We start from the raw sequence: 26015 nt of genomic DNA on the forward strand, positions 1-26015 counted from the left end.
TTTAGAAAAACAAAAGAGATATGTTATCAATAAACATATAAATGCATACCTAAGTGGAAATAGTTACATGAACTTAGCCTTCTCTCTGGATCAAATATTTTCAACAACTTTAATAAATATACAATGAGTTTTTCTAACAGTTCTTTGTACCATCAACCATATTTAACAGGGTTTCTAGCCAAAAACACCAACTTTCAAAATGACATCATTACTTTCGTATGTGCATATCAGCAAGATATATTTCGACTTTATGAAATCCATTCTAGAATGCTGATTCAGTTCGAAACAAGGATACTCTGGCATCTGTAATCTGGCATCAAGAGTTTTGACATCTGACGTATTGCGTCTCAAGAAAATTATTAATTTGATGACGTCACTTTTGAAAGAGTTCATGTTATCACAGGCAAGGTCGATTTTGCGGCTAACATTCTTCGCTTGGCACGATGAAACGTTTCTACATAAAAATGTTTTAAATTTATAAATTAAGTATCAAAAATTACCTAAAAATAAAAAAAACCGTTTTTCGTCACTAAAAAAGCGATCTCGGGACTTTGTACTGACACTCACATAGTCACTACTTTGTTTTGAATGCCAAAGGTATGGCAGAAGCAGAATTCAGGATATAGAATCACATTTAATTGACATTCTTAATTTACTGCATTAAACATTGCTTTGAAAATCTAATGGGTTTGGCCTAGCAACTCACACATAGTTTCTTTAACCTCTCGAGGAATTACTATAATTTATTTGCATTTTTGGAAAAATTCAATAAAGACTCGGCATAGTTTCCCATTTACTTTCAAAAGATAATAGGGAAAGTGAATTTCATTGGATTTGGTTCCTGAAATAATCAGCTTTTACCTACCTAGTCTATTAAGAAAAAGAGGTTTGACCCAGGAATACCACTAACATAGCAGAATCGCTTCCAGATATAAAAAATCAAATCAAGGAACAAGGTTTCAGATGGTGCTGGAAAAAAATCTAACAAATTTAAAGACTATAAATATTATAAGAAAAAAAGTAGAGATGTTTTCCTACCGAGAACACTTGAGAGAGAATCCACTGCCATCAATACTCTATAATGAAAATACGTTATACATAATCTTAATTGCAAGCGTCGCAAAACAAATGCTAAATTACCACACACTAAAAACAAAATAAGTGCGAAGTACGTTCGCTTCAAGACATTTCTAAGATTAACTAGATCTATCAGTAGGTTCATCATAGAAAACCATATATCTAGCTAAAAAAGTGTTTGCAATCGATTTGCAATCAAGCAAGAAAAACAGGTAAGAAATATTGAGTGCTCTGCTGTTTATACTGTCGTAAATGGTTTGCCATGATTCGCAACGCCTTTACTGAATTCAAAATAAACAGTTTGCCTTAGATAAGCATAAGCTATAATTTCACAAGAAAGTCTGGCGTAGCATTTTTCTTCAAAACAAACAAAAATGCTTATCTTAAAAGTTTTTCAAATTACAATGAAAAATATTGAAGTATTTTCTTAATCTTCATCTATTAACTTCCCCGGTAATTGTTTATACAGGTTAATTATCGCTTAATCTTTGCATTTGTAAAGCAGCTGAATTTCCCTTCTTTCTCACACTTCATTGAGGTTGTTACCCAACGGCAGACCATGTCATGTGCATCCGAAATAAATTCAGATGATGATGCGGAATACCAACTGGGGAAGCCCTTTAGCTTTTCCCCGAACACATATAGTTTTCTTCAGATTGCTAATTTTATAAATCCTTGAATGTGCCACTGGAGTCTATCCTCAAATTGTCTTGTTATGGTTGCTATTGCATGGTTGTTCCTGATTGATAATATTGGATTCATTTCACGGACCGCGATTGTGGGAGGGCTGGGGGCTTAATCCCCTGCCAACAATATGATTCACACATTTTGAAAACTGTATATAAAACAACACACAAATATTCTTGTCTTTGCCTTTGGAAGTTTATCCGTCTTAAATGTTGTAGCTGCCCCCCCCCCCTCTCTCTAAAACTGTAATATGCTCCGCTGTCTCTGCTGTCTTTCAAATTTATCAGACTTTGCCAATTTTAACCATTCAAAATATTTTTTGGCTGCATTATTCAAAAGAAAGCACATTCTTTCCAAAGTAATTTATCAACGTATCAAATCTGTGCAGATCTCGAGTTTTATACAAAGGAAATCTCACTCAGTGACTTTCCGATATGCAAAATTCTTAACTTTTAATCAACATCGGCCCTCGAGCGCATCCCTCTCTAAAGATAAAATTGACACATCACCTAATGTCGCTTAAAAGTTTGATTTCGTTTAACAAGGAAACCGACCAACAGTGTAGGGCCTGTCTTTTGCCAGTTTCCAGCAGGCATCATTCCCACTTTGGGAACTTATCATATGACTGATTAATCAAAAAGAAGGATAAATATCTCTGTGGCGGTTGAAGATCAAACGAGTAAGCTTGACCTACCCTGGTTGTCTTCAAGTTTAGTCTCAGCAATACAGTTTAAATCTAGTCACAGAAATATTAATCGGAGTAAAGCTTGGAAAAGAGAGCCTTGCCTCCCCCTCCTCCGCATCCACTCCTTTTTCGCCACCACATCAGCCTACAGTATCGTATTCCTTATCCAAACCCAACGGGGAAAATTATCGAATAAGGGCCAAGAAATGAACCCCCCTCTTAAACTAAAACGAAATTACTTCCGGAGCTTGCAAAACCAACAACTCTAGGCCCTTTAAATTGGGGTTGCTAAATTGGGGCCCATTTAGAGGCAAGAAACTGAAAGATTTAGAAAAACAAATAAATGTGTTATCAATAAACATATAAATGCATAAAAAACTCAAGTGAAACTAGCCAAACTACCTCAAAGATCTTGGTTATCGAGTGATATTGTTTTTCTCACTCACTATAGCCCGTCGAGTCGTGAAAACCATGAGAGGGTACTTGTTAGATAACGCTTGTTATCACAAGACTAGACGATTAAGTTATCATGTCGATTAGGTCTCAAGTCGACAGAGAAAACATTTTGGGCTTATCATGGCATTACTGTTATTGATTCACTAGACCATGTCAGTTTCAACCAAATATTATTCTATTGAATAAGCTTAGGGCTTTATTGACTTTTTTTAACCCCAACAAAACTGCAATTTGTGCCTAAGTTCTTGAACACTTAAGTCAGTTTTCAAAAACAAATTTAGCAATTTCTCTCTACTCCTAGGAACAATGTTGGATCTCCATAAAACGACCTAGAGATCAGAAAGCGTGTTTTTGTGAATTGTATTATGTTTGTCTAAAAATAGATTGATGTTTGTCCAATTCGTTTTGGGGGCAGAAGTAGTAATATTTAGGAAAAGAAATGAAAAAATTGAAAGTTGCTCGGTTTTCTGAGTAACTTTGTCAGACTTTTTAGCAAATTTTCAGCCACAAAACCCTGCATATCAGCAACGTCAACTTCAAAGGACTGGTTGTAGTTATGCCAAAATAACCACAGATATATCCACCTAACTTTGTGTGCACAAAATAACAAAACATCTTTCGTAATCTTGAGAAAGATCTAAGCTACAACAAGGGAACCCAAACTGTCATGGCGAGCAGTGATCCGAAAAAGACAAGCAGTGAAAACAAGCTACTGACATGATATGCCATGATTGGTATGATATTATACGATACGATACGATACGATACGATACGATACGATACGATACGATACGATACGATACGATACGATATGATATCACTTAGTCAAAAATAACGCAGCACGAAATGAAATATTGAGTATCGAGGGTGACACAGGGAATTTTCTCGCAAATAGCTGAAAAAAGCCACAAAGCAGCATTTGAAAGTTAAAATTTTCATGAATATTTTTTCTTTTTTCAATTTGGGAAATTTTGTAACATTCTGTACCTAATGATTCAAAGACTTTAAAGTTTCGTTTAGAACATGAATGTATTCATACCCGGCTGTGGCCTTAAATTTTTTGAGAGCACCTCTTCCCCTTCTCGTGGTCCTCGATGCCCTACAAAGCAAAGTAAACTACATTTAAAGCTACGATAAAATATATACATCTTCCACGGACAATCATGTATACTTTCGATAAACAAAACAATTGGTTTATGGAGGTCTTGCATATATACTCATATAGCAAGTATTGCTGGATTGCTGTAAAATAAAAGTAAAACACAGCTTATTTACCTCGAGTCATTAATTCAAAATGTGTATATAGGGATATAAAATGTGTAATATCTTGGCTATTATAACATCCACCTCTGCTCACATCTATTCAAATGGTTAGTATTACGGAATGTTAGACCCAAATTTTTAGCGTTGTCGAATGAATAAAATTTCCATACAAAACGTAGGCGTAACATGTGTACCTAATACGCTTTTGGCTGATATAGAAAAATGTAGTTACCTGTGTTGTAATATTGTGTGCATTCGTACGGTAACCACACCACTGGAGCAGGTTTTGAAGCCGAATTTGCTTAAAAAATTCCCCTAAAAGGTGAATCAGGTCTTAAAGTAAGCATTGGAAATATCCGGCATTCGTTAGGAAAACTGTTTATACTTATCGATCCAAGCAGACTGCCTTCTCGAAGAAAGTTTTCAAACAAGAATTAAAAAATATTCAAAAGCAAGCATAGCTGTATGAAATATGCTAAGTTAGGTAACATGTTTAGAGGGGTCATGCATGCTGAAAAAATTAGGTAGGATGTACTTCAATTTTAACTAATTTTCAGATAAGTTTGTGTATTTCGAAAGGAAAGTAATTGACATTAATTATTAGATCGCACTTTCTTGCAAGTTGGTTTGATTCTTACAATGGGACCGAGACGAAAGCATTTACAAAATTTAAAATCCAAATTGAGCTATATCTGCTAGTTTTGAAGTTCTGAAATTGCATCTAAAACTGAAGAGGCAAGAAGAGAAAAATTAAGATAAAATTGTAATTACATGTAAAAGTGCTGTATCCAGCAATTTCAAGGGGAAACGAAATCGGTTTCAGTGGCAAATATTGTTTTAAACAGGTAAAATTATGAAGAAAAAACAATTTTTGGTTTGAATAATCAAAAATTCAAAGTTATCAGCAAATGCGATCAGATTTTCGGCATAACAGAACATGGGGAGGAGCAGATGGCTTTTACCTCGGATTCAGGCGGAATTTTAACATATTCAATGTCCTCTAGTTCAGGAGCACCGCCAGTGAAGAATCTTCTCATCTGCTGCGCAGTATCATTTCCACAAGGCCTCCATGTAGGGGCCTCTACCAAATGATTTCCTAAAATTACATTATAATTCATAATATTAATACCGCTTTATTATAATTATTATAATAATTATTATAATTCATAATATTAATTCATAATATTAAAATTACATATTAATATTAAATCCATAATAATAATATAATATTATTAATATTAATTCATAATGTAGGAGAGATTTGCTTTGAATTTAGATAAACCCTACAAAACCGTGAATTCTAATGACAATACTTTGTAAAACAACTTGAAGTGCCATTTAGAATATAGTATGGGTAGAAATTTTTACGTTCTGATGAATATACAGAAATATATATTTACTGAATTCGGATAGATAAGCTGTTTAATAAAGACTTGATACATAAAGACTTGATCGCTAGTGACAATTGCTTCACGAAAGAGAGGGGATCGCTCTGGAGAATATGCAAACGTTGAGCTCAGTGTACCAGAAAGTTTGGGAAGACAGGCATATCACTCAATCGCAATAAATCAGCGCCTACTTGCGAAATAGGAGGTCGGATGTCCTTGATTGAGTAGAAGATTACTGCAAATACAAGCGAGGCCCCTGTTTGTGGTTATTTATTACATTATCTGCTTCTTCTTAAATGTGATCAGGAGACTATGTTGCAAAACCATGACTATTGATTGGAAAGCAGCAGTCCATGAGGTCATCAATTATCATTTGTTTTCAAAGGAGCACGTTGCTAGATCTGATATCTATGCATACAATAAGCGCTATGAAAAGACAATCTGGGCTGCTGGAGCCAATCAATTCAGATTACGAAGGATCAGAACGTCTAACTTAACGTAGAGAGTAAATGGAGAAAGACAGAAGATTATCAAAAACCGTGGCATTGCAAACCAGATTTTGTAGATTAAAAGGCTTGAAACAGTTGCATAAGAAATGTCCCAAGCCACTTTAACAAGGTATGACATAAAACGGTCTCTTTGACATTCACTAACAAACATATTTTCATTACGCAAGAAAACAAACAGTTAAGACTTACTACGCGGCGAGCCTGCGTTTGCCTGCAAGAGTTTATTATGAAACCACATTAGAACTAAAGAAGTTTTATGATAAATTAGAGTAGATAATTGAGAGCACCAAAAAAGGAACCTCTATACTGCTAATAGCAGGTGACTTTAACTCAGAAATTGGAAACAAAACAGAAGATGACAAATGCATAGGCAGTTTATCATCTGGAAATAGAAACTATAATGGAATAAATTTTATAAATTTCTGTGAAGCAAACAACCTAATAATAGCAAACACATGTTTCCAACATAGTCAAAGGCACCGAACAACATGGGAACAAATTAGGACTTAACAAGAAACAAATACAACCAAAAGCATAAGACAAGTATTAGATTATATTACAATTGAAAAGAAACACAAAAACTTACTCAAAGACTCAAGATCTTATCAAGGCACTCTAACAAGTAGAGATCACCATCTTTTAATCACTAGATTGAAAACTGAGTGGTTTAAAGTGTACAAGAAGTCAAAAAGGAAGCAAAGAGCTCGTGAGACATATAACACACAGCCACTTACACATGACAAGAACAAACCAGAAGGATAGAAGGAAAAAGTCAAAGAAAAATTGAGAAAAGGTGACGTAGAAAAGTCATGGGCTGACATTAAAGATATTATTGAAAGTACAGCAAAGAAGGTGGTGGGGAGAGGCAAGCCAGGGTTCAAGAATCATGAGGAGTATAGTAACAAAGTAGAACAACTATCAAAGGAACAGAATGAAATAAGAATAAACATTAGCAACACCAAGGACACAGAAAAGATAATAGGTCTAAGAAAGGAAAGAAATAGAAAAATGAAGGATATTAATAAGGAAATACAAACAATAAGAGAGCGTAATATAGAAGAAATAGTTAAAGAAATAGAAGATGCTCCAAATGATATGAAGATGTACAAAAGCATTAAAAGATCGAGAAAGCCAAAAAGCAAAAACAAGAATATAATTATACATGACTGTGAGGGGAATAATATAATCAATGAGAAAGAAAAATACCAGGCTGTTTAAACACACTTTCAAGAACAGCTATATGATGAGTCAGTCAAGAAAATCGAACAATTCATAGGTGAGCCAAGGCCACTAGAAAACAAAATCATAGTTGATGAAGTAAAAAAGGCTAGAGTTGGTATAAATAATAACAAAGCTACTGGAGAAGATGGTATCCCAGCAGAACTTTTGAAACATGGTCCAGATGCAATTATGAAAGATATTGAAAGAGTACTGAATAGTATATTTGAAGAACACAATGATGCGATAAATGTAAGGAGATAAATACTACAACAAATACCAAAGCCTGGTAAAACAGACGGCCCCTGGAAAAACCTAAGGCCCATCAATCTTCTGAATGTTATCAGAAAAGTATCATCACTAATAACATTAAACAGAATCGAAGGAAAAGTGGATGAACTTGGTAAGCATACACAAGCAGCATATAGACCAAACAGATCAACCGTAGACATAATACGGGCACACCAATTTATATGTTCAAAAGTACAGCAATACAAGGACATTCAGATAATTATAATAGGAATAGACATGAGTCGTGCATTTGATACAATTCATAAAGGAAAGTTATTGCAAGAACTAAAAACATTACTCTAGGAGGATGAGCAGGGAATGTGCAGATTGTTATTATCAAACACTACCATATAAATTAAATTTGGAAATCATGATCTAGAAACTGTAGAAACAAATATAGACTCGCCACAAAGTTATGCTATTACTGGGACTTTCTTCGACATAGAATTTAAAAATGCTTTAAGAACATTAAGAGAAAGAATGAATGAAGCAAGATCACAGGTATTTCACACAAACAGTAAAAAGTCAAGTCTACCAACTGAGCTTCAATATATGCAGATGACTCAAATTTTCCATTTAAAAGGAAAAATGAAGCAGAACATCTGAAAAGAATAGTTAAGGAAACACTAGGGGAGAGAAATTTAAAAGTTAACGATGACAAGACAGAGGAAACTTTTATAACTAGAGAAAAGAGAAAGGGCAATGAAAAATGGAAGAAAACAAGAAATTAAGATCATTACTAGGAAATTAAACTTTTCATGAAGATATGAGAAGGAGAGAACAACTATCAAATAATGCAATCGCTGAAGTAAAGAAAGTGTGGATAAAGTCGAAAGTCAACAACAAGAAAAAATTACAGCTATATAGGACCCTAGTTAAAACAGTGTTGACATACAATTTTGGCACATGGGGACTAACGCAAAAGGAGACAGAAACTCTCGATTGTATTCATCGCAAGCAGCTGATTAGAATATCAACAAGATACCGAAGTTTAAAAAACAGACAATTGTATGAAGAATGTGAAGAAAGAGAGTTAAGCAAAGATATGAAAGATACTCGATGGAGAACATTTGGACACATGTTAAGACTCCCACTGGAAGCACCATGTCAACAAGCCATGGGTTGGTACTTTGAAATACCAGATAATGCTAAGAAATACAGAGGAAAACAAAGAATAACATTGCCAGTGAAATTACACATGATATCGTTGAAGAAAAAATTAAAAATGATATGGAAGTTAAATAGTTTAAAACTAGGGACGATTTAGACATATTGAGAAAATAGCTGGAGACAGGGACAGGTGGAAAGAACTTTCTAAAGTAATTTGCAGCATTGCTTGAGGCAAACAGTGCATGCATATGCAGACACTGCAAGCCAGATATGCTATATCATTATCATCATTATATTAGAACAATTAAGAACAATTATTACGCAATAACTATAGAATTCCGTTCCAGTTATATTTGCGACGGGTTAGCTGTGTTTTTTAACTTTCATGAACCTGGATCTGAACTAAACAGGTCACAAAAGGCTCAAAATTGATATCTGTGACCGCTAGATGAAGGTGGCAAACGCCCTTGATATGTTTTTAATGATTATGTGATTTGTATTATTTTAAAACTTTATTATTTTATTATTTAAAATTGGTGGCCAGTGTGGATAATTTTTGACAGCTCTGAAACTGCCAATGCTGAAATCAGTAACTTACTCGTTAATTGTATATCTACTATCTATAAACCAGAGTTTCTTTCGCAATAAAATATAGAAAAAAACTGTTAAGCTTCTTCTCACTTTCGCAACTTTTTTATTTTGCTTTTAGCTGGTTTTGTTTGCCCTGAAGATAATCAACCTGTGTATCATTGAATGGTGAATGACATTGCTAATTTAGAACTATGAAACCCTGGACTCTCTGCCTTTGATGGATGTTTTGAAGCTTAGACGTCCTTTTCAATACAAGAAATAAAACTAGCATTAGCTCAGTAACAATAGAACTTCTTCAAATTGAGGATTCTAAAGTGTCAGGCAGAACCTTTAAACAAAAGAATGCATGTTGGAACCTTAATAGCAAAAGGTAGGCAGGAACCTAAATAGAAAGAAGTAGGCAGAAAACTAATAAAATGATAGCTCTCGCTGACTTGCATCAATTAAACAAGAAAAGACAGCTGCAAGAAGTCAATCAACAATGATTTTAAATCTCAAATTTTGATTCAGTTATTCCATCCTTCGATTCAGAAAATTATTGAGTTTCTTTATCTCTAGGCTGAATCCAAAAGCAGATGGTTCTGATGTTTTCCCACCCATCCCCTCACATACTCATAACTCAAGTTTGCATATCTACTCTCAAATTACGTGACCCAGCATTAAATGGAAGGAGGGGCGATGCGTTATTAATATTTGATTCATTTTTAGGTGAAAAATCTAAAGTATGAAAAAGCTGGAACTCTATGCAGAGGTTTCGATAAAATTATTTTTCAAAACAATGTCACGTTTTCTCACAGCCTACAATTACAAGATCTCGCTTGATGCACAAGCACACAAGGATAGAAAACGTCCTTTGTGAATATTTTTATCAAAGTTTTAAGAGAATGAGACAAAAAGGGCCTTGGGCAAAGTGACGTCATCGGATCGAATACCCATGAGTTCATACTTCCATATGATATCGAATTTGTGACCTGTTCACAAATTTGGAGCTAATTCAAAAACTTGCGGATTAAAAACTATCCGTGCCGCTATGCATGGACTCGGCATTGTAATTTATTTTGGTTTAGAGGGAAAGCAACAGCAAACAGATGACACATATCTAACCTGCACTGCTTGGCAATGTAATGTAGCCGTATCCTTCCTTTCGATACCTTTGCCACGAGTCCCATGACACAACTTCGAAAAACAGCGTAGGCCAGGTCACAAACGGCTCTTTGAATGAAAATACATAATCAGATTTCATTGGGGTGTAAAAAGATATGGAAATGAGGAAAGGAGCATTGATTGTTAAGGACAAATTTATGAATGTCTGAAGGAATTTTCAGAAGGAGCTAGTGGTATTGTAGTCAAAAGACAGCTCTCACAAATTATCGTGAATATAAGGCTGATATGGTAAAAAGTTTCTTTTAAAAATTATGCAGTCGAATCGAATTCCAACTATGTAAATACTTAGGACTTAGTTTTACGTAAAAAAGAGTTCGTTTTCTTTTCTGGGCTTCAACACTAGAAATACCAGTCGTTATATTTAGTCATTAACCAAAGTTTAACCTCTGATTACTTCTACTTACCCTGTTTTCATAAAATGTTTACTGCCTCGTCCCAAACCCAAAATATGCCAACTCGACTACTTCACGCCCACTACTTCCAATATCCCCAGCATACTAAGTTAATGCAAAATCAACGTTTTGTAGCAAATTACAACAGCGCAGTTGCTCGCAAGACAAGAAGGGTGGGTAAAGAGCACAGCTAACAGCACGGACTTCCACTAATAACACTATCATTAATGTAACTTTGCTAAAGATAATACCACAATCATATCTATCTCAAAACAGAGATTGATTAAAAAACTAGAACGCGTAAGTAATTACCCGAATCATCCTCTGGGTATTTGAAAACAAGCTGCAGTTCAAAGGGGAATGAAAAATGAATCACATCGTCCTACAAGGAACAACTAGTCGTTACTTCGTTTCAATGCAAACAGAAGGTTGGTACCAGCTGACAGTTTAAAAATGTTGAAATGCATACTAGAGTTGCTGCAGCAAATGTATTGAGCGATTGAGTTGTGATAATTCCTACAGCAAAATGCAATTTCTTGCAAAGGCAATTGTGATCTAACCGAAAGACGGAATTAGACTTAGTCGATAGTATGAAGAGCGCTGCGAGCTGGCTAGAAACGATATCATGCATTAGTGTTTGATGTGTTGAAACGATATCATGCACTAGAAACGATATCATGTGTAAATTTTTGAATTTCAACCGTCGAATAAGCCCGACCTGCGAATAAGCCCCAACATTTGAAGTTGAAAATGCTTATAAGCCCGTCCTTCGAATTTCACCCCCCCCCCCCCCCTGACATACCACTTTTGCATTTTAATATGCACTGAATTGAGATACAACAGAATAATACACCATACTAAATAAAACCTATTAATACAGCATGCAGCGGAGAATGAAAGAATCAAATTAGCGAGGCATTAGCAAAAGGGCACAAATACATTGAATTTATCAAGATTTTCGACGAAAATAACTTCCTTTGTTTTAATTAGTACTTTGATTAGAAATTTTAAAAAATATTTTGAAAAATTTTTAAAAATTGCAAACGAAATGAACTAAAAAATTATGAACAGGCTACAAAACTAGCTATTGATATGGCAAGATGGAGATAATAAGCCCTCCCTTCTATTGTTTAGGCTTCCCCTCAATTTTGCCCTTAGTTAGAGACTATCCTAAATTGATAAGCCCCTAAAGGGGCTATTTTCAGGATTCTCAGTGGTTAGAGATATAATAAAAATTAAGCAAATTGTTTGCCCAAGGACAGCTTAAGGCCCTAACTATCAGAACTCCAAAAAACCACAAAAGACAAAGCAGTAGAAATTTGGGCAAATGCATTAGATGTTGCCAACGTGTCATTTAAATTATAGGTGTTTAAAATGTATGAAACAAATCTCTGAAACACAAAGAGCAGAAGGATACCTACAATCGATTCGGTATCATACTATTAAAGGGCGAATACTTACAGAATTTATAGAACATCTCTGAGTGGTCCAGCTTGTCTGTTTCCTTAGGGAACGCCAGTCTAGAATTCAGTAAAGCCATACAATTAGGCTTGAAAAACTATCGTAATAATAGGCAGGGATGTATTAAAGAATTGATTACAAATCACCTTTTTCAAAGTGTGATGCGAGCTTTCTTTCCTTTCATTTTACTTTAATAGTTTAAAGGCTTTAGAGAAATACTACGATACAATTGCAGTATAAACCGACTGATGTCAACAGAACTGAATTCTTTGCAAAGTTGTCGTTTCATTTTTACAATATTTGTCAACCTTCATCTTTAGTTTTGACCTACATTTGTGAGAGTATGATCGTACACGGGTTTCTATTGGTGCGAAGGAGACACAAGAATCCATTAAGAACAATAGCAGTTTAGGATCGCATCGAGAAATAGCAAAGATGACGAGCCCGTCCTAAACCTCGACCAGTCTCATTTACTAGAATTGCTTTGGGGGCAAGGATAAGACGATAGAAAAGTGCCCGAGTAGTGGGCGCTAAGCCCTTTAAAAATCAAAGTAAATTTGCAATGGCTGATGGGGTAGCAATGATCACTTCAAAATCTGAGGGTAAGGATCACGCATACAATGAGAGATTCTATAAAAAAGTGTAATTTCGATAAGCTTATGAGCTCATACATTGAATCGTGGTTCATTGTTTTCATAGGGTGCCATTCAACAATAAAGGGAAAAATTTTAATCGTGGTAATAGCCACTTTCAAAAGAAACACATTAAAATACAAAAATTAGATCACATTATATATATTTCATTCATGAGCTGAAAAAATGAAAATAGCGTACGATGCCTAATCATTAGCAAACAACTAGAAGAGAAACAATTAATTTCTGGAAGCTACAAACAATTACATAATCATTGGTATTTCCTTGGAGTTATGTATAAAAAACACGCAACAACATATAATTTTGACCTTAAAAAGTGACCAAAATTCAGAAAAGTGACGTAAACCACTGTCACAATTGAAGTCACAAAGATTAAAATCAAACTCGTGCTTTCTTTAGAGATAACAAGAAGAGTTTCTAAAACCTGTTAAGTTGGGATAAGACTCAAACCAAAAGAGCTGGAAATGGTGTAAAATAAGAATAAAATATTTTTCTTACTTGGTGGTAAATCGACGAAAAGTTCCACAAATAAATCATCACATTCAAAGTTCTTTGCGCATACTAAAACAGTTTGAGAAATATGAAGTTCATCGAGAAAAAATATTAAGTAAATACTTTATTAAAAATAAACCTAGTCTTGAGAAACAGATAAAGAGAATTGAGTAGTTGTAGAAGGTGCACTTAAAACTTGAGGAAATCTGGAATTTTAAAAAGTGTGATAATTTTATAGTCAAAATGTCATTATTGTGCTGTCATTATAAACGTATTATAATTCAAACAATGAGTACATTTTCCATTAGTTAACTAATTTTATGAAAATTTAGCTTAGTGGAAAACAAGAACAAATTATAGAACTATTCAATCAAAAGTTCTTATTTCATTGGCATAGTGTAATCTTAATTAATTTTCGTTATTACTTACTTCTTTCCGAACATTCTTTGCAAAATATAGAAAGTAGACAACTTCTTTAAATTTCAGCTGGCTAGTTTTACGATCTTCGACGACAAACGACTACATAGGCGTGCACCCAACCCCCTCCCCTTAAGCAGGCAATCTTTTTCATACTCCATTCTGGCAATGCCATATCCATGAAGCAGTAGCCTGAGAGTGGTTATTGTATGGTCAACCTTTGGATCAATATCAACGAATTGCCTTCGAATTATTTACCACATAGTTCTTCTAAGTACAATTGTATGAATTCGAGGGAATAAAACAGATAATCTTCTACGGACTCGTTTAATACAGGTAATCGGATAATCTAGAAGGTTATCAGTAAACATACCTATCTCTCCAAAAATATAATAAATAAGTTCATCCAAGGCAGGCTGGAAAATATAATTAAGCAAATTCAGTAAGAAGGGAAAAGCACAAGGTCGTTTTTGATAAGCATCAGCAGAGAAAATTGCACAATAAAGAGTTATCTGCCTTGTTATTGGAGGAGCAGTTAAAAATTCAGCATACATAATTCAAATCATTTCTAAATAATGGCATTAACCATTTTTAATAATGTAATGAATATACATTGAACTTTATATTTATTGCACATCACTTAAATCTTAGTTCTAACAACTGTTGAAGATTTGAATGCAAAAAAATTAACGTGGAAAAAATGCATGGTTGCAAGAAGCCTATTCATTGATACCTTAGAATCAACTATACACAACTTCGCTTTATTTTGAATCGATCACTGCAATATTCAAGCAGTACATAATTTCAAGACTTGTATAATCACGACACCCACGTGAAACGTTGGAACTGGGGGGTGTCATAGACCTACAATGCCTACCAGCACTGCAGTCAGTTTGCAAGGTCAAATTCAGCTATCCCCGTCTCCCCCACGGAAAAATGTTGGCTAAGGGTAAGGGTAAGGGTAAGGATATGGGTAAGGGTAAGGGTAAGGGTAAGGGAATTGGAAAGTACCTTATTTTGCGCTTCTCTTATGATATTTGCCTTAATTATCAACATTGTTCTAGGAGGAAGGGGCGGAAGTATTGCTGGGTGTTCAAAGTACTTTTGGTAGGCATTGTAGGATTATCAATGAATTATAAAATTTAGGATTCACCTGAGGGTACAGTTCCAATCCACTCTGTGATGTCATCACTTCCGCGTGTCGGTCGTAAAGCTATAAACAGAGATTCAGCAGCAATGAAAAACAGGTAAAATACTCTTGAGACATTTAAACGTTATTCTGTTCGTCTAACAATTATAGTTTTTTCTGGATTTCTGGAAAATCAAGCAAAATTTAAAAATGCACAGGATAAGTCTCTTGGTACAAGTGGTTCAATTACGCTCTCAAACTCTCAAATTTATGGCTTGATGTCCAGTAAAAAATACGTCGAGATCTTACCTCGTTAAGGAGATTTGATTCTTGGGTTTTTTCAGCGCTAAAATTAAAGAATAGGACTTTTTCTCCAATACTTGAATAAATAAGAAATTTAAGGACCCAAAAGAGAACGAGTTGGCGGGAGTATAGCATATAATTTATACATGGAATGCAATGTTTCTCTTTTACATGTTGCTTTGTAACTCAAGGTCTCCTTGCGTGAACTGCCCATAAATAATAACCTTTTACTTTATCAAAACGGGCTTTTCAAATTAGATTAGTGGAAAAGGCTGTAACTGATATGAATTTAATTTTCGATCGTTTTAGCTAAGCATGAAAATGTTTTAGTGTCACGTCATAGGAGGATAAAAAACATCTTACAGCCCTCTAGTTCATCCTTTACTTTTTCTAAAAGCTCACACATCTAATTCTATGCATATTTTTTGTTAGAACTACCGGTACAACTTTGATAGATGCTAGAACTAAGTCTAAACAGACGAATAAAACTCCCTTCAATGCCAAGGAATTTTCTTCGCTGAAGCTTAAAATACCGATCAAAAGGAATGCAATCTTCTTTAAGACTGAGGATCCTCAGGTTAGTTATGGTTTGATTTTCAGATATACAGTAGTATGCTAACAACTAGTACGAAAAGCAACTTACTTCGTCATCTGTTGTGATACATCAGTTATAAAGTATTCATAAATCTCTGTAATTGAAATAAGATCATAAGGATATATAAAAGAAGAAAGAGGGGGTTTCGAGTATCATTTTCAAATGAAAAAATCCCGTAAAGAAAAAAATTAATAGAAAAAGTAAAAGTAAGAAAATATTAATTATTAATGAAAACAAGAAAGAAAAAAGGAAAATAAACAAATTTTTGCAGGCGAGGAAATATAAACAGAAGTTAAAATAGAAACCATTTAATTCCTAAGGAAAAACACATATATGAATATATGAATATGTTATTACAAAATATCAAATTACAATAGTTGAAATCTATTATACTTTCAAGGGGTAAAAAAATGAGCCACCGCCTTTGTGAAATTTCGATCTACAATGTTTTCGTCGCTCTTTAGGCTAGTGTGAGTGTATCCGAAGGTACTTAAGCAGGACTGTTGTCACGGGGGATGGGAAGGGTTTGACACACTGATTAGGGACAAAATCCGTTGCAAAAACAAGGAGGTTTTGCAATGTAGGGGTGCTTTATCGGTAAATTTTCGGAATTGCCGGCAAAAAAGGATGTCTCACCTACTTTTTCCGCAAATGGGACCTTGGCACCCCCGAACAGCTAGCCACGACAATGTACTTAAGTATAAAATCCAATCAGTTCATATAAGTACCCCGTGGAGGCAGCGTCGAACTGAGTGGTAAAGAATTCAAAGAATCTTGAAAGGTATTTCTGGAGTAGTATACAATAGACAAAGAAAATGTATTCAAAAGAAGAAATTCTCTCAAGTTCCTTGCAAAATTATTGGCTGAGCAGTGTCAGAAAAAAACAATAAACACGGATAAAATTACCTCTATCTCTACTGACAAAAATTAATACTACAACCTTTCTGATAGTCAAATATTTTCAAAGATAAAAATTATCTGTATTGAAAACATTGTGGGTGGAGAAAAACTAATCAAAATTGTAAAATGGGAAAATAATAATTCGATTCAAGTATCGACATATGATAATTTACTTCATCGATTATGATTGATAATTCATCAGATCAAAAATTAATCTGACATTAAATCGAGAAATAATCTTCATATTCCTATTCAGATGTAGCATTCATAATGAGATAAAAAATCTAACAATTTATAACAGGATTGACAATGCCTGTATCCTATAGACATGATTCAGTTTATAAGTTTAAAAACGAATCGTCACTTTGTTGCTTGAAAAGGACGGGTATGAAATAAAGATAGGCCATCAAACTCAAAACGATACTGGTTGTAAAGAAAACGAGATATTCCCTGGCAAGCAATGTAATTTGCGGTCGTGTTCATATGCATGTTTAATCATCCACACATCATTGTCTTCGACAATATCAGGCTTATCTCATTCCAGTCTTCAAATAAATCTTTGATACGTCTAAAGCACTGATCAATTTAACAGTCCTTTCCCATATTCATGTTTCCTGATAATGCATTTATTCTAATAATTTCATAACATCCCTTTATGTTATTTCTTGTTTGGGTAAGCTTTCAAAATTGTCCTTTCACGCAAATTTAAAATTAAATGGTTTAATGAACTCTTCATTTCGCTTTTGCTTTCAAATAAGAACAAACAACTTCGATTGGACACAGAGGAACAGCTTCAAAATAACTTATGGTACAAGTTAGGTTTAGGCAAGCAGCTTTTTACAGAATAAGTCCTACTCAAGAAGACACAGAGGAGAATTAAGCAGATATTTTCGACATAAAACATGATGGATTTGAAATAAAGAAAAAACTTACCCTTGGCTTGATCAAATGTTTCTATTCTGTAAGGAATGCTTTTGCTTAAGTCAGGTTTAATTGTAATTTGTCCATTGGCATCAATCTATGATACGCAGGAGGAATTTATACAGTGTTTTAAAAAATGAAGATACTATATTTAGGTATTAGCAAGGTGTTAATCATTTGTGCAAACTGTGACATACATGCTTTTAAAATGAACTAATTCTAAACCTCACACATTTGCAATCGTCGTATATAAAAACAGTCATACATAGCAGTTATAAAAGAACAAATTTTTCATGGTTAAAACACATTGAAAATGGCTTCATAAATACAAACACGTTAAAACATTTTCATCTGACAACTCTGAATGAAGGCTTTCAAAAAGCATTGAAAATCAATATCAAAGAAGATGAAAATATAATGGAAATGCAATATGCAAAAAGGGTGAAGAGCTGGAGAAATGGGTTGTGGGCTATTAATTATTACTACAGATCATTATAGATTTTTCAACACTCTGGGAACTGCCCTTTCAGAGTGAAGTCAGGTAAGATCATTTGACGAAGATTTATTGCAGAGATGTTGAAGTTTGGAAATCATGGTTAATGTTCCTTAGGAAACATTCTTGCTGAAGACGTGCATTTTCTCTGGCTTCATAAGGAAATACCCACCTTAAGGACACAAAGAACATATTCATCATCCCTTGTTCCAACTCTAAAAAAAGGTAGCAAGAAAATATTTAGTTAAAAACAATGTAAATATACATCAAGTTGACTATACGGTAAAGACTAAATGCAGCATATCAACAGAACAAAGAGGTTATTCAAATTATAATCAAGTACCTAGCTTGCTTGTACAAAATTCTCAAGAAAAAAGCTCTATACTGGCGTTCAGTCTATAAAATTGAGAAGTTCTGTAATGAAAACTTTTTTCACTAAAGTCGATTGGTTTGACAACGTATCTTATGTAAGATAACAACGATATAGCCTTATGATTACGGCGGGCTTTTGAGTAGCCTGACCTTGAGTAGAAGGAATAATATCATCAGTACAGTATGACCTTACATTAAAATCATTCAACTTATTTTGAACTTAAGTTCAACGGTCATGGAAGGTGGAAATAAGCTTTAATATTCCGTTTACTTTGTTTTACAAGAACGATTTATGAAATGATCTGGTATATTTTCGCAAAAATTAAATGCTTTCAAAGAGGGACGGGTGGTGTGCCATGAAATAAGAAACTGCTAACAAACTGATTCGGTTTTAGGATATGGCTATTGTGAATGTAGTTAAAGAAAAGTCTCCGAACAATATTTGGGGTAAACTCTAGAATATTTTATTCGTTATTCTTCAAGTCGATGTATGTATTCCATACAAAAAACAGCAGGATTGGCAACTAATTCTGCAGCGTGCTTTATGAATAATTGGTGTAGCCGTTTAATTATTAGTAGTAATCGCATGAAAAAGCGGCGCCAAGGAGGACATTCCTCCTCCTAATTCTTGGCAGGATCAATTTTGTATTTCGTCTGAATCTGATAATAAAATGCAGGTAATATTTTGGCTAAGTATATTCGTTATATCATTTTGTGATCTTTAAACTGCCTTTACATTCCTATAAATCGATCAATGGCGTTCCCTGTTGGTAAAATTGGCGTTCTCTGATGGTAGAAAGGTATTTTCTGACAGCAAGAAGGATGTGTGCTAAAGTCTTTTTTCTTAAGGTTACGGTAAACGTTTTCTGGATGAAGACATCTATTTTCGATTTTTTCACATTCAAGTAGCCGAACTTTCAAGGCACACATTTATAACAATTTTGAGACTAACAGAAATTTTGAAAATGGAAAGATCCCAAGTAAACGAAGGTTTCCATAATTTCTTTATCAGAACTTTAGTTGAGGCCTGAAAATCTCTTGACCTGTTAAGCCGATTATCGTTGCTTTGCGGTTGTGGTCGCATGTCTCATTTACAATATCGCATGGTACATCCATGTATCCAATGTACGGCCGTGTTTATTTAAACAGGCTTATTGATCTTAAAGCTTCAAGTGACTTGACCCGGATAACACTGTGGTTTACGAGTGTACCTTGCAAGTGCGATCAGTAAAATCCCGTTTTCCTCGGAAATTCATCTACATACAGGTACGAGAAAGCTATTTTGTACCCAAGGAACCAATGTACTCAAAGCTATTTTGCACCCAAGGTACTCAAAAATTTGCACATGACCAGGACAAATGTCGGGTAAACAGTGTCTCAGCATTTCTGTATTTGCTCTGGTCCGTTTTTTATAGCCTAATACAGCTATGAGAGGAAAGAAATATTGTTTGCCAATTATCGACAGGGTATAGTTTCAAGGGAAGGGGGAACTTGAAAAAGCTGAGACACGATATGGTATCTAAGGATCTGCGCTTTCTGCTGATATAAGTCAGATTTTGTTACCTCAAACGCAAGGGTACAGAATAGCTTTTGAAGGTGGTACACTCATTTAAAGAATAAATTTGCCTGGAAAGTATCATTTTACCATATTTGCCAACATTTTATATGGTTGGAATTGCCACATACTTGTGCATCGAATGATGTATTGTTTAATCTGATCCCGTTAATAGTTTTGCTTTTAAAGAGAGAAAACCAAATATGGTATCAAAAACGTTTACCGTAACCTTAACCCCAACATCTTAGTAGCTGGCGCCGCCACTGATCAAATGAATAATAATGTAATATGTTTACTGGTCATCAGCACTAAGGTCCGCCATAATGTACATGAGCTTGCTTGGAGTGGTTATAACGTGACTGTCCTTAACATGCTTCGAAGGGACTTCTTCGACGATATGAGGATGCTGATCAGCTCCCGGGAGGTTCCTTGTAACAATAACAACAGTGTTACAACAGGTCGAAATCAATGTTATGAGATTTTTGATCATACCAGAAAAGGTTAAACACTTAGCTGCTGTATATAGGGGGGCTTTTATGACAAACACTTTTTGGTTAGGAGGATGATTTTGTCTTAGGGGTATATATGAAGGATAGATTAGCTCATTAAGAATAGAAAGCAGAAAAGGAAATGGAATCTAGGAAAATAAAGGAGAGGATGACAGAATAACTAAATACAGAAACATCAGATGATACGATTTGCAAAATAGGAAGAAACATAATGTTAAAGTCAACAATTCAAACATTTGAAATCTAGAATTCAAACAGTCTTTTGCTGTTACAGAAATTCAAAATAGCATTGAAAAATGCAAACATTTCGAAACATACAAAAGCTTTTCGTCTGACACTCTTAGGGGCATAAAACGCCAGAACATAGATTGAAAACTCTAAGCTAGGAAATATTTATATATATAATGGAATGAAAGTCTTATACAGTCTCACTTTATACACTTTATACAATCTCACCAATGAAATTAAACACACCTTCGTCCAACACTCATAAGATTAAGCTGAGACATTTTCTCCATAAGAAATGTTGGTTGTTCATCCGGGCTTGTTGTCATATAATCTGATGTCTGCAATATGGTAGAATAAAGATTAAAACAAAAATACTTTCCTGTTCTATAAACAAAAAGCAGAAACCTAAGAAGCGCATTTGAAAAATTGTTTTCAGTTTTCATTCTACAACTTGGCATGATGCGACCTGCTTCTCCTATAATGCCACAGCATATATCAGAAACAAAACAGATAAAGAAAAGGCTCCAGTGTTGACAAAAGATACTCGGCCACAGAGAAACAAGCAAGTCAACTGTCATCCACAATCTACTTTTGAAAGGAATAGTAAGAGATGCAATTCTCTTGATGTGTATCTTGGGTTAAAGGAATTATTTATCATACATTTGTTTACTTCTTCAAATGATTAAAATATCATTTTCAAATGCAAATTTTGAGCTATTTTTGAATATCTTGTTGATTAAAGGCATTTTTCATATTTATACCTTGCTGAAAATACCACCAGCATCAACTCTATGGCAATCAGCATCAACATAAGTAAAAACTCTCTTGTTCTTTCTTTCCTTTCCAGCACTATTGCAAAGAATATACACATTAGTTTTCAAATAAAAATACTTGTTTGTTCAGATAATTTTTATAAGATATCATGTCTCTATAATTACTTGAACAATTAATTGTACTTGTAATCTTTGCAAGGAATACATAAGCAACATTGGTTATATTTGATTTATCATATATTATATTTAGCGTTGGTAATTTAAATTAGTTGGTTTTAATTAGCTTGAGTATTCATAGCTATAATTCATATTACAGTCTTTTTGGAAAAATCTTTTTCTCAGTTAAAATAAGGTTCTGAAAACAATGAATCAAAAGGCTTGAAATAAGAGAAAAATATTCAATACCAGAAAGAAAAAGAAATAAACAGTGCAAATAAAAATGTATTTTGATAATGTCAATTATGATACTCACACTAATTTAGAAATATCTTCACTGTACTTTTGATCCAGAGCAGACATTTGGTTAAGAGGATTTTCATAATGCTTGATTTCCCTCTAAAAAGAATAAAAATCATGAAAGTATAAAAATCAAGTAAGAAAATGACATTTATCAAAGCAAACAACTATCATAGGCTGTCTTCTATAAAACATTTCAAAACAACTGGCTTGTGTTTAGAGATTTTCTTCAATATTGAAAAGCACATGAGGGTGTCATCAGAAGCTTTTTAGGGACCAGGCCCTTTAATTTTTTGAAAAAGCTCCCAATTTCTATACTCAAAATTTTCATGTACGAAATGTCTTTTGTCATCAAAAAAGATATTTGTATTATCAGACAGACAAAGCTTTTTAGTGCTTTTATTTTGATATAAAGATCCGTAATGCAGTTGATTAATAGTTTTGTAATATCATCAAAATATCTGCAATACCCTCTCAATATCAAAATTTGTTTTTCGGGTTCCTAAAACTATTGGATGCCATGGCCATAACCTTTACTTCTTGCCCAAGGATCTACAAATTTAGATGTCATTAAAGAACCCTTTTCTCACGAATGCTTAGTAGGTGTATCAGTAAACTATATGTATCGCTCGGATAACATAAACACTCTCATTGTTTTCTTCCTGCCTGTTTCTACAAGGCACAAGGAAGAGGCGGCAGCCTATGCATAGTCAATGACATGACACACCATTGTCACACTGTATAGGAAAAACCATATGTTTACCACTGTATAATAAGCTACCTCTGTTTTGCAAATGACACACTCAAACAAAATCTGAAGTTGTTGGGTCTCAAAAACAATGCAAAAACGATGTAGAGGCATACTTAGGGTTGCTAATAAAGAAAAAATTAGCAACAAAGCTTTCCTTCAAGCTGCTGTCAAGCTGGTTGTTTGCAATAATCAAGAAAATTCACAATTTGTTTAAAATAGACTCAGTGGCATAATTTCACTTGAAACATGTTTCGAATTCTGACTGTGCATTCTGTGTGACAGTCAAGATCCGTGCCTGCAAGACATGTAATTTTTAACTTATATACAGCATATTTTGACATGTAATAATTACCTTATTTACACCACATCAACATCATCATTGATTTTGATATTACAGAGTAGACAATTACCACTAAATTTAAAATACCTCTGAAAAAAGCTTCTCCTGCCATCTAATTTGCACTTCTTCCACTCTGTTTTCTTCTACAAAAAACAACCAATGAAATGATATGAAACTAGCATGATGATCTAGGTACTTGGATGACACTGGAGATAATCGCATGTTGATCACAATCATACTACAAACGTGATATACTTCCGTATTTTTTGGTGAATTAGACATTATAGTCAAGCCATAAAGCTAAATTTATTATATCAAACCTTTTGTTGGACCTCTATCAGCCATTTCAATGGCTTCACTTGCAGGCTCAGCTCCTTCTTCATGTTGCAATAAAGGAAGTGACTGGTGACGCACAGCTGGGACTACACTACTTGATGTTACCCTCCATAACTTGACCCTGTTGAAAAAAAGTTTAGATACTGTCATCAAATATTCTTCAAAAGAAGCATCCAGCAATATGGTTTGTAGAACACAAATTTAATACACAATACTGGAAATTGACTTTGATTAGATTTTCCCATACCATCACCCAGGGGTAGCAATTAGTGCTATCAATCTTATAACTTAGAAAACTATAGGAAAAAATTATCTATCACCATCTTTTTTAATTGATTATGTTATTTGCTGAAAATAACTGATTCCTGTCATTCACCGTAGCATTCCTCACAGAACTAACAAACATCCCTATGTGCTACTATTTCTGGGTTTTTAATAACATGGCTAAATCCTTGAAAAGAAGGTGCCTTGCATTCCAAACATCTATAAGTTATCTCGTCCTCTTAAAAAATCAATAAAGCAGGCCAAGAGATTAGATTTTCTCGGAGCTAATAGCAAGAATGCATTTGGGAAACTACTTTTATCAGAGGAAAAGAAAACTTCAAAGGATTGGATATGTTTTCTTGAAGTTTTTCAATGAACATCAGGAGTTTTAGAAACTTGCTGAAATATATTATGAATTGAACAATAATAAAAATGCTGAAAATTAAAAATTTGTCAGGTAAAACCATCAATTCTGAAAAGTTTTCATACTCGCTTACAGCATTTTTCAATTAGCTAAGAGAAATTTCAGATACAAATATGTATTCTACAAATTCAAATGCTCATCATAAAGACCTAATTCAAAATTTATAGTGGAAAATACTATGCTGCCAAAAAACTGATTACTATTTATTTGGAAAAAAAAGGGAGGGGGATGTTATGCTAAAACTTTCGGTATGAAATGGTAACCTTTCGTTTCAGATTGCATGTAGTTGTGAATGACAGAGCAATGTTGTTTTGATTGGGATAATTTTATTGTTGGAACAGAAATGTGCAGATTCTTGTCTCGAGAAGGCCATGTTTACACATCCAAAATAAAGACATTGCAATGATACAGAAAGTGATTTACTAAATTAATGCAAATAAAAGAAAAATAATAGAAACAAACATGAATAAGTTAGTAATTAGATCAAACAAAATCGGCATCTTTATGGAAAAGTTTGCAGCAAACTTAACTGATTTCTGAAAATATTTAGTTGATGTTTTTGGTCATAACACAGACCTGTCAACCTTGAACTTTCAAAACCTGGAGATTTTGGATTTTTCCTAAAGAAAAACAGGGAGATTTGGTCCAAAACAGGGAGATCACAGTAATTTGTTAAGGGAATAAATATACCTGATAAAATTTTGTGCTCGGCAAACAGTTTATGACAAAAGTGATCATGAGAAGTATCTTCATAATAACTTTTAGTGCTTTTTTGTTAATCAGTAAGCACTGATAAAAAATTGTTGTCATGTGGAAGTCAATGTGACCATTATATCTTAATCATACCTCCGTAAAAAGAAAACATAGACAATGGACCTGTCTTTGAAGCATAAGATCACAGCTCAATCAAACGTTCTGTGAAGACATTCTGCTAGACATCTTTGAAACCAGGAGAAAAATTTTAAAAACCAATAGACCAGGAGAAAGCAATCAAAACTGGGAGTCTCCTGGCTGAACCAGGAGTGTGGTCTGTAACACAAGGAGGGAAGTTTGCCAATTTAGCCAACCAATTATTTCAAACTCATTCTACTTCTCACAAGTGTAAAGACTCACATATCAAGCTTTGTTCTTGCTCATTATATTGGTCATTTTAAAATTAAATCTAAGAAGTATCGTGGGTATTCAAACGCAAATCTACTTTCTTATGCAGTCAGAAAGACTATATATTTTTCAATGCTGGAGTAAAGAGCTTGAAAACAACGGTTTAAGAAAATTTCTGAAAATTTTGAGTGTCTTCAATGTCAATATGTTTTATTTCCTTCGTTACATTTATCTGTGCTCTTTTGGATGGCTGACAAATATATCTATCTACTTTTGACTTGATTTCGAAGGTATAATAATTGAATATATGTATATATACTCACTTTAACAAGAAGTTCTTAGGTGGGTCATGAGACCTGTACTGTCCAATCGGTGCGTTTCCAAGCTCCATTGAAAGATATTCTGAAGACTAGACTCCAGGTCGAAACATCAGATTGCTTCAGTGTCCATAGCTCTCCACGAAACTTAAAAACTTCATTTCAATTAATTCCTTCCATGTAACACCATTTTGTAACAGAACACTACTCTTTATCAAAAACTGATAGCTTGCTAATATTCGATATCCGCATTCTACATGGTATACGACACAGAATTAGCAAATAACAAGGGGAGTTGTGAAAGTGCTTCACTCTTCCCGCTTCGTTCACTACTGTATCCAAAGAGACTGAGTCAGCCTCGCATCGAGGTAATTTGTCATTGTATGGCCGTTAC

General features: G+C 34.1%; 1 protein-coding gene across 1 annotated transcript; it reads right to left on the bottom strand.

Annotated features, from left to right (window-relative positions):
- LOC135683391 (tectonic-like complex member MKS1) lies at positions 1–25964 on the bottom strand. The gene is made up of 22 exons (XM_065198628.2): positions 25628–25964; positions 23500–23636; positions 23267–23322; positions 22105–22187; positions 21621–21708; positions 21106–21197; positions 20419–20550; positions 18368–18410; positions 17715–17799; positions 15930–15975; positions 15293–15329; positions 15008–15067; positions 14228–14270; positions 13444–13506; positions 12293–12351; positions 11144–11213; positions 10380–10487; positions 5131–5264; positions 4401–4483; positions 3945–4004; positions 1039–1076; positions 1–454 (listed from the first exon to the last, which is right to left on the bottom strand). The coding sequence occupies exons 1-22, from the start codon at positions 25693–25695 to the stop codon at positions 390–392; spliced, it is 1650 nt and encodes a 549-aa protein (XP_065054700.1). The 5' UTR covers positions 25696–25964; the 3' UTR covers positions 1–389.
- Between the last annotated feature and the right edge of the window lie 51 nt (positions 25965–26015).

Source organism: Rhopilema esculentum, chromosome 7 (genome assembly GCF_057945365.1).
Source record: "Rhopilema esculentum isolate cy_ngs chromosome 7, ASM5794536v1, whole genome shotgun sequence".
Classification (NCBI taxonomy): domain Eukaryota; kingdom Metazoa; phylum Cnidaria; class Scyphozoa; order Rhizostomeae; family Rhizostomatidae; genus Rhopilema; species Rhopilema esculentum.

What these genes read in the sequence shown, in the direction of transcription:
- LOC135683391 (XM_065198628.2), bottom strand. Translation starts at nt 25,695, where the DNA reads ATGGAGCTTGGAAACGCACCGATTGGACAGTACAGGTCTCATGACCCA. An exon ending in GACCTTAGTGCTGATGACCA is followed by an intron (nt 18,411 to 20,418) that starts GTAAACATATTA and finishes ACCTTTTTTTAG; the next exon opens with AGTTGGAACAAGGGATGATG. An exon ending in ATACCCAGAGGATGATTCGG is followed by an intron (nt 10,488 to 11,143) that starts GTAATTACTTAC and finishes TTTCATTCAAAG; the next exon opens with AGCCGTTTGTGACCTGGCCT.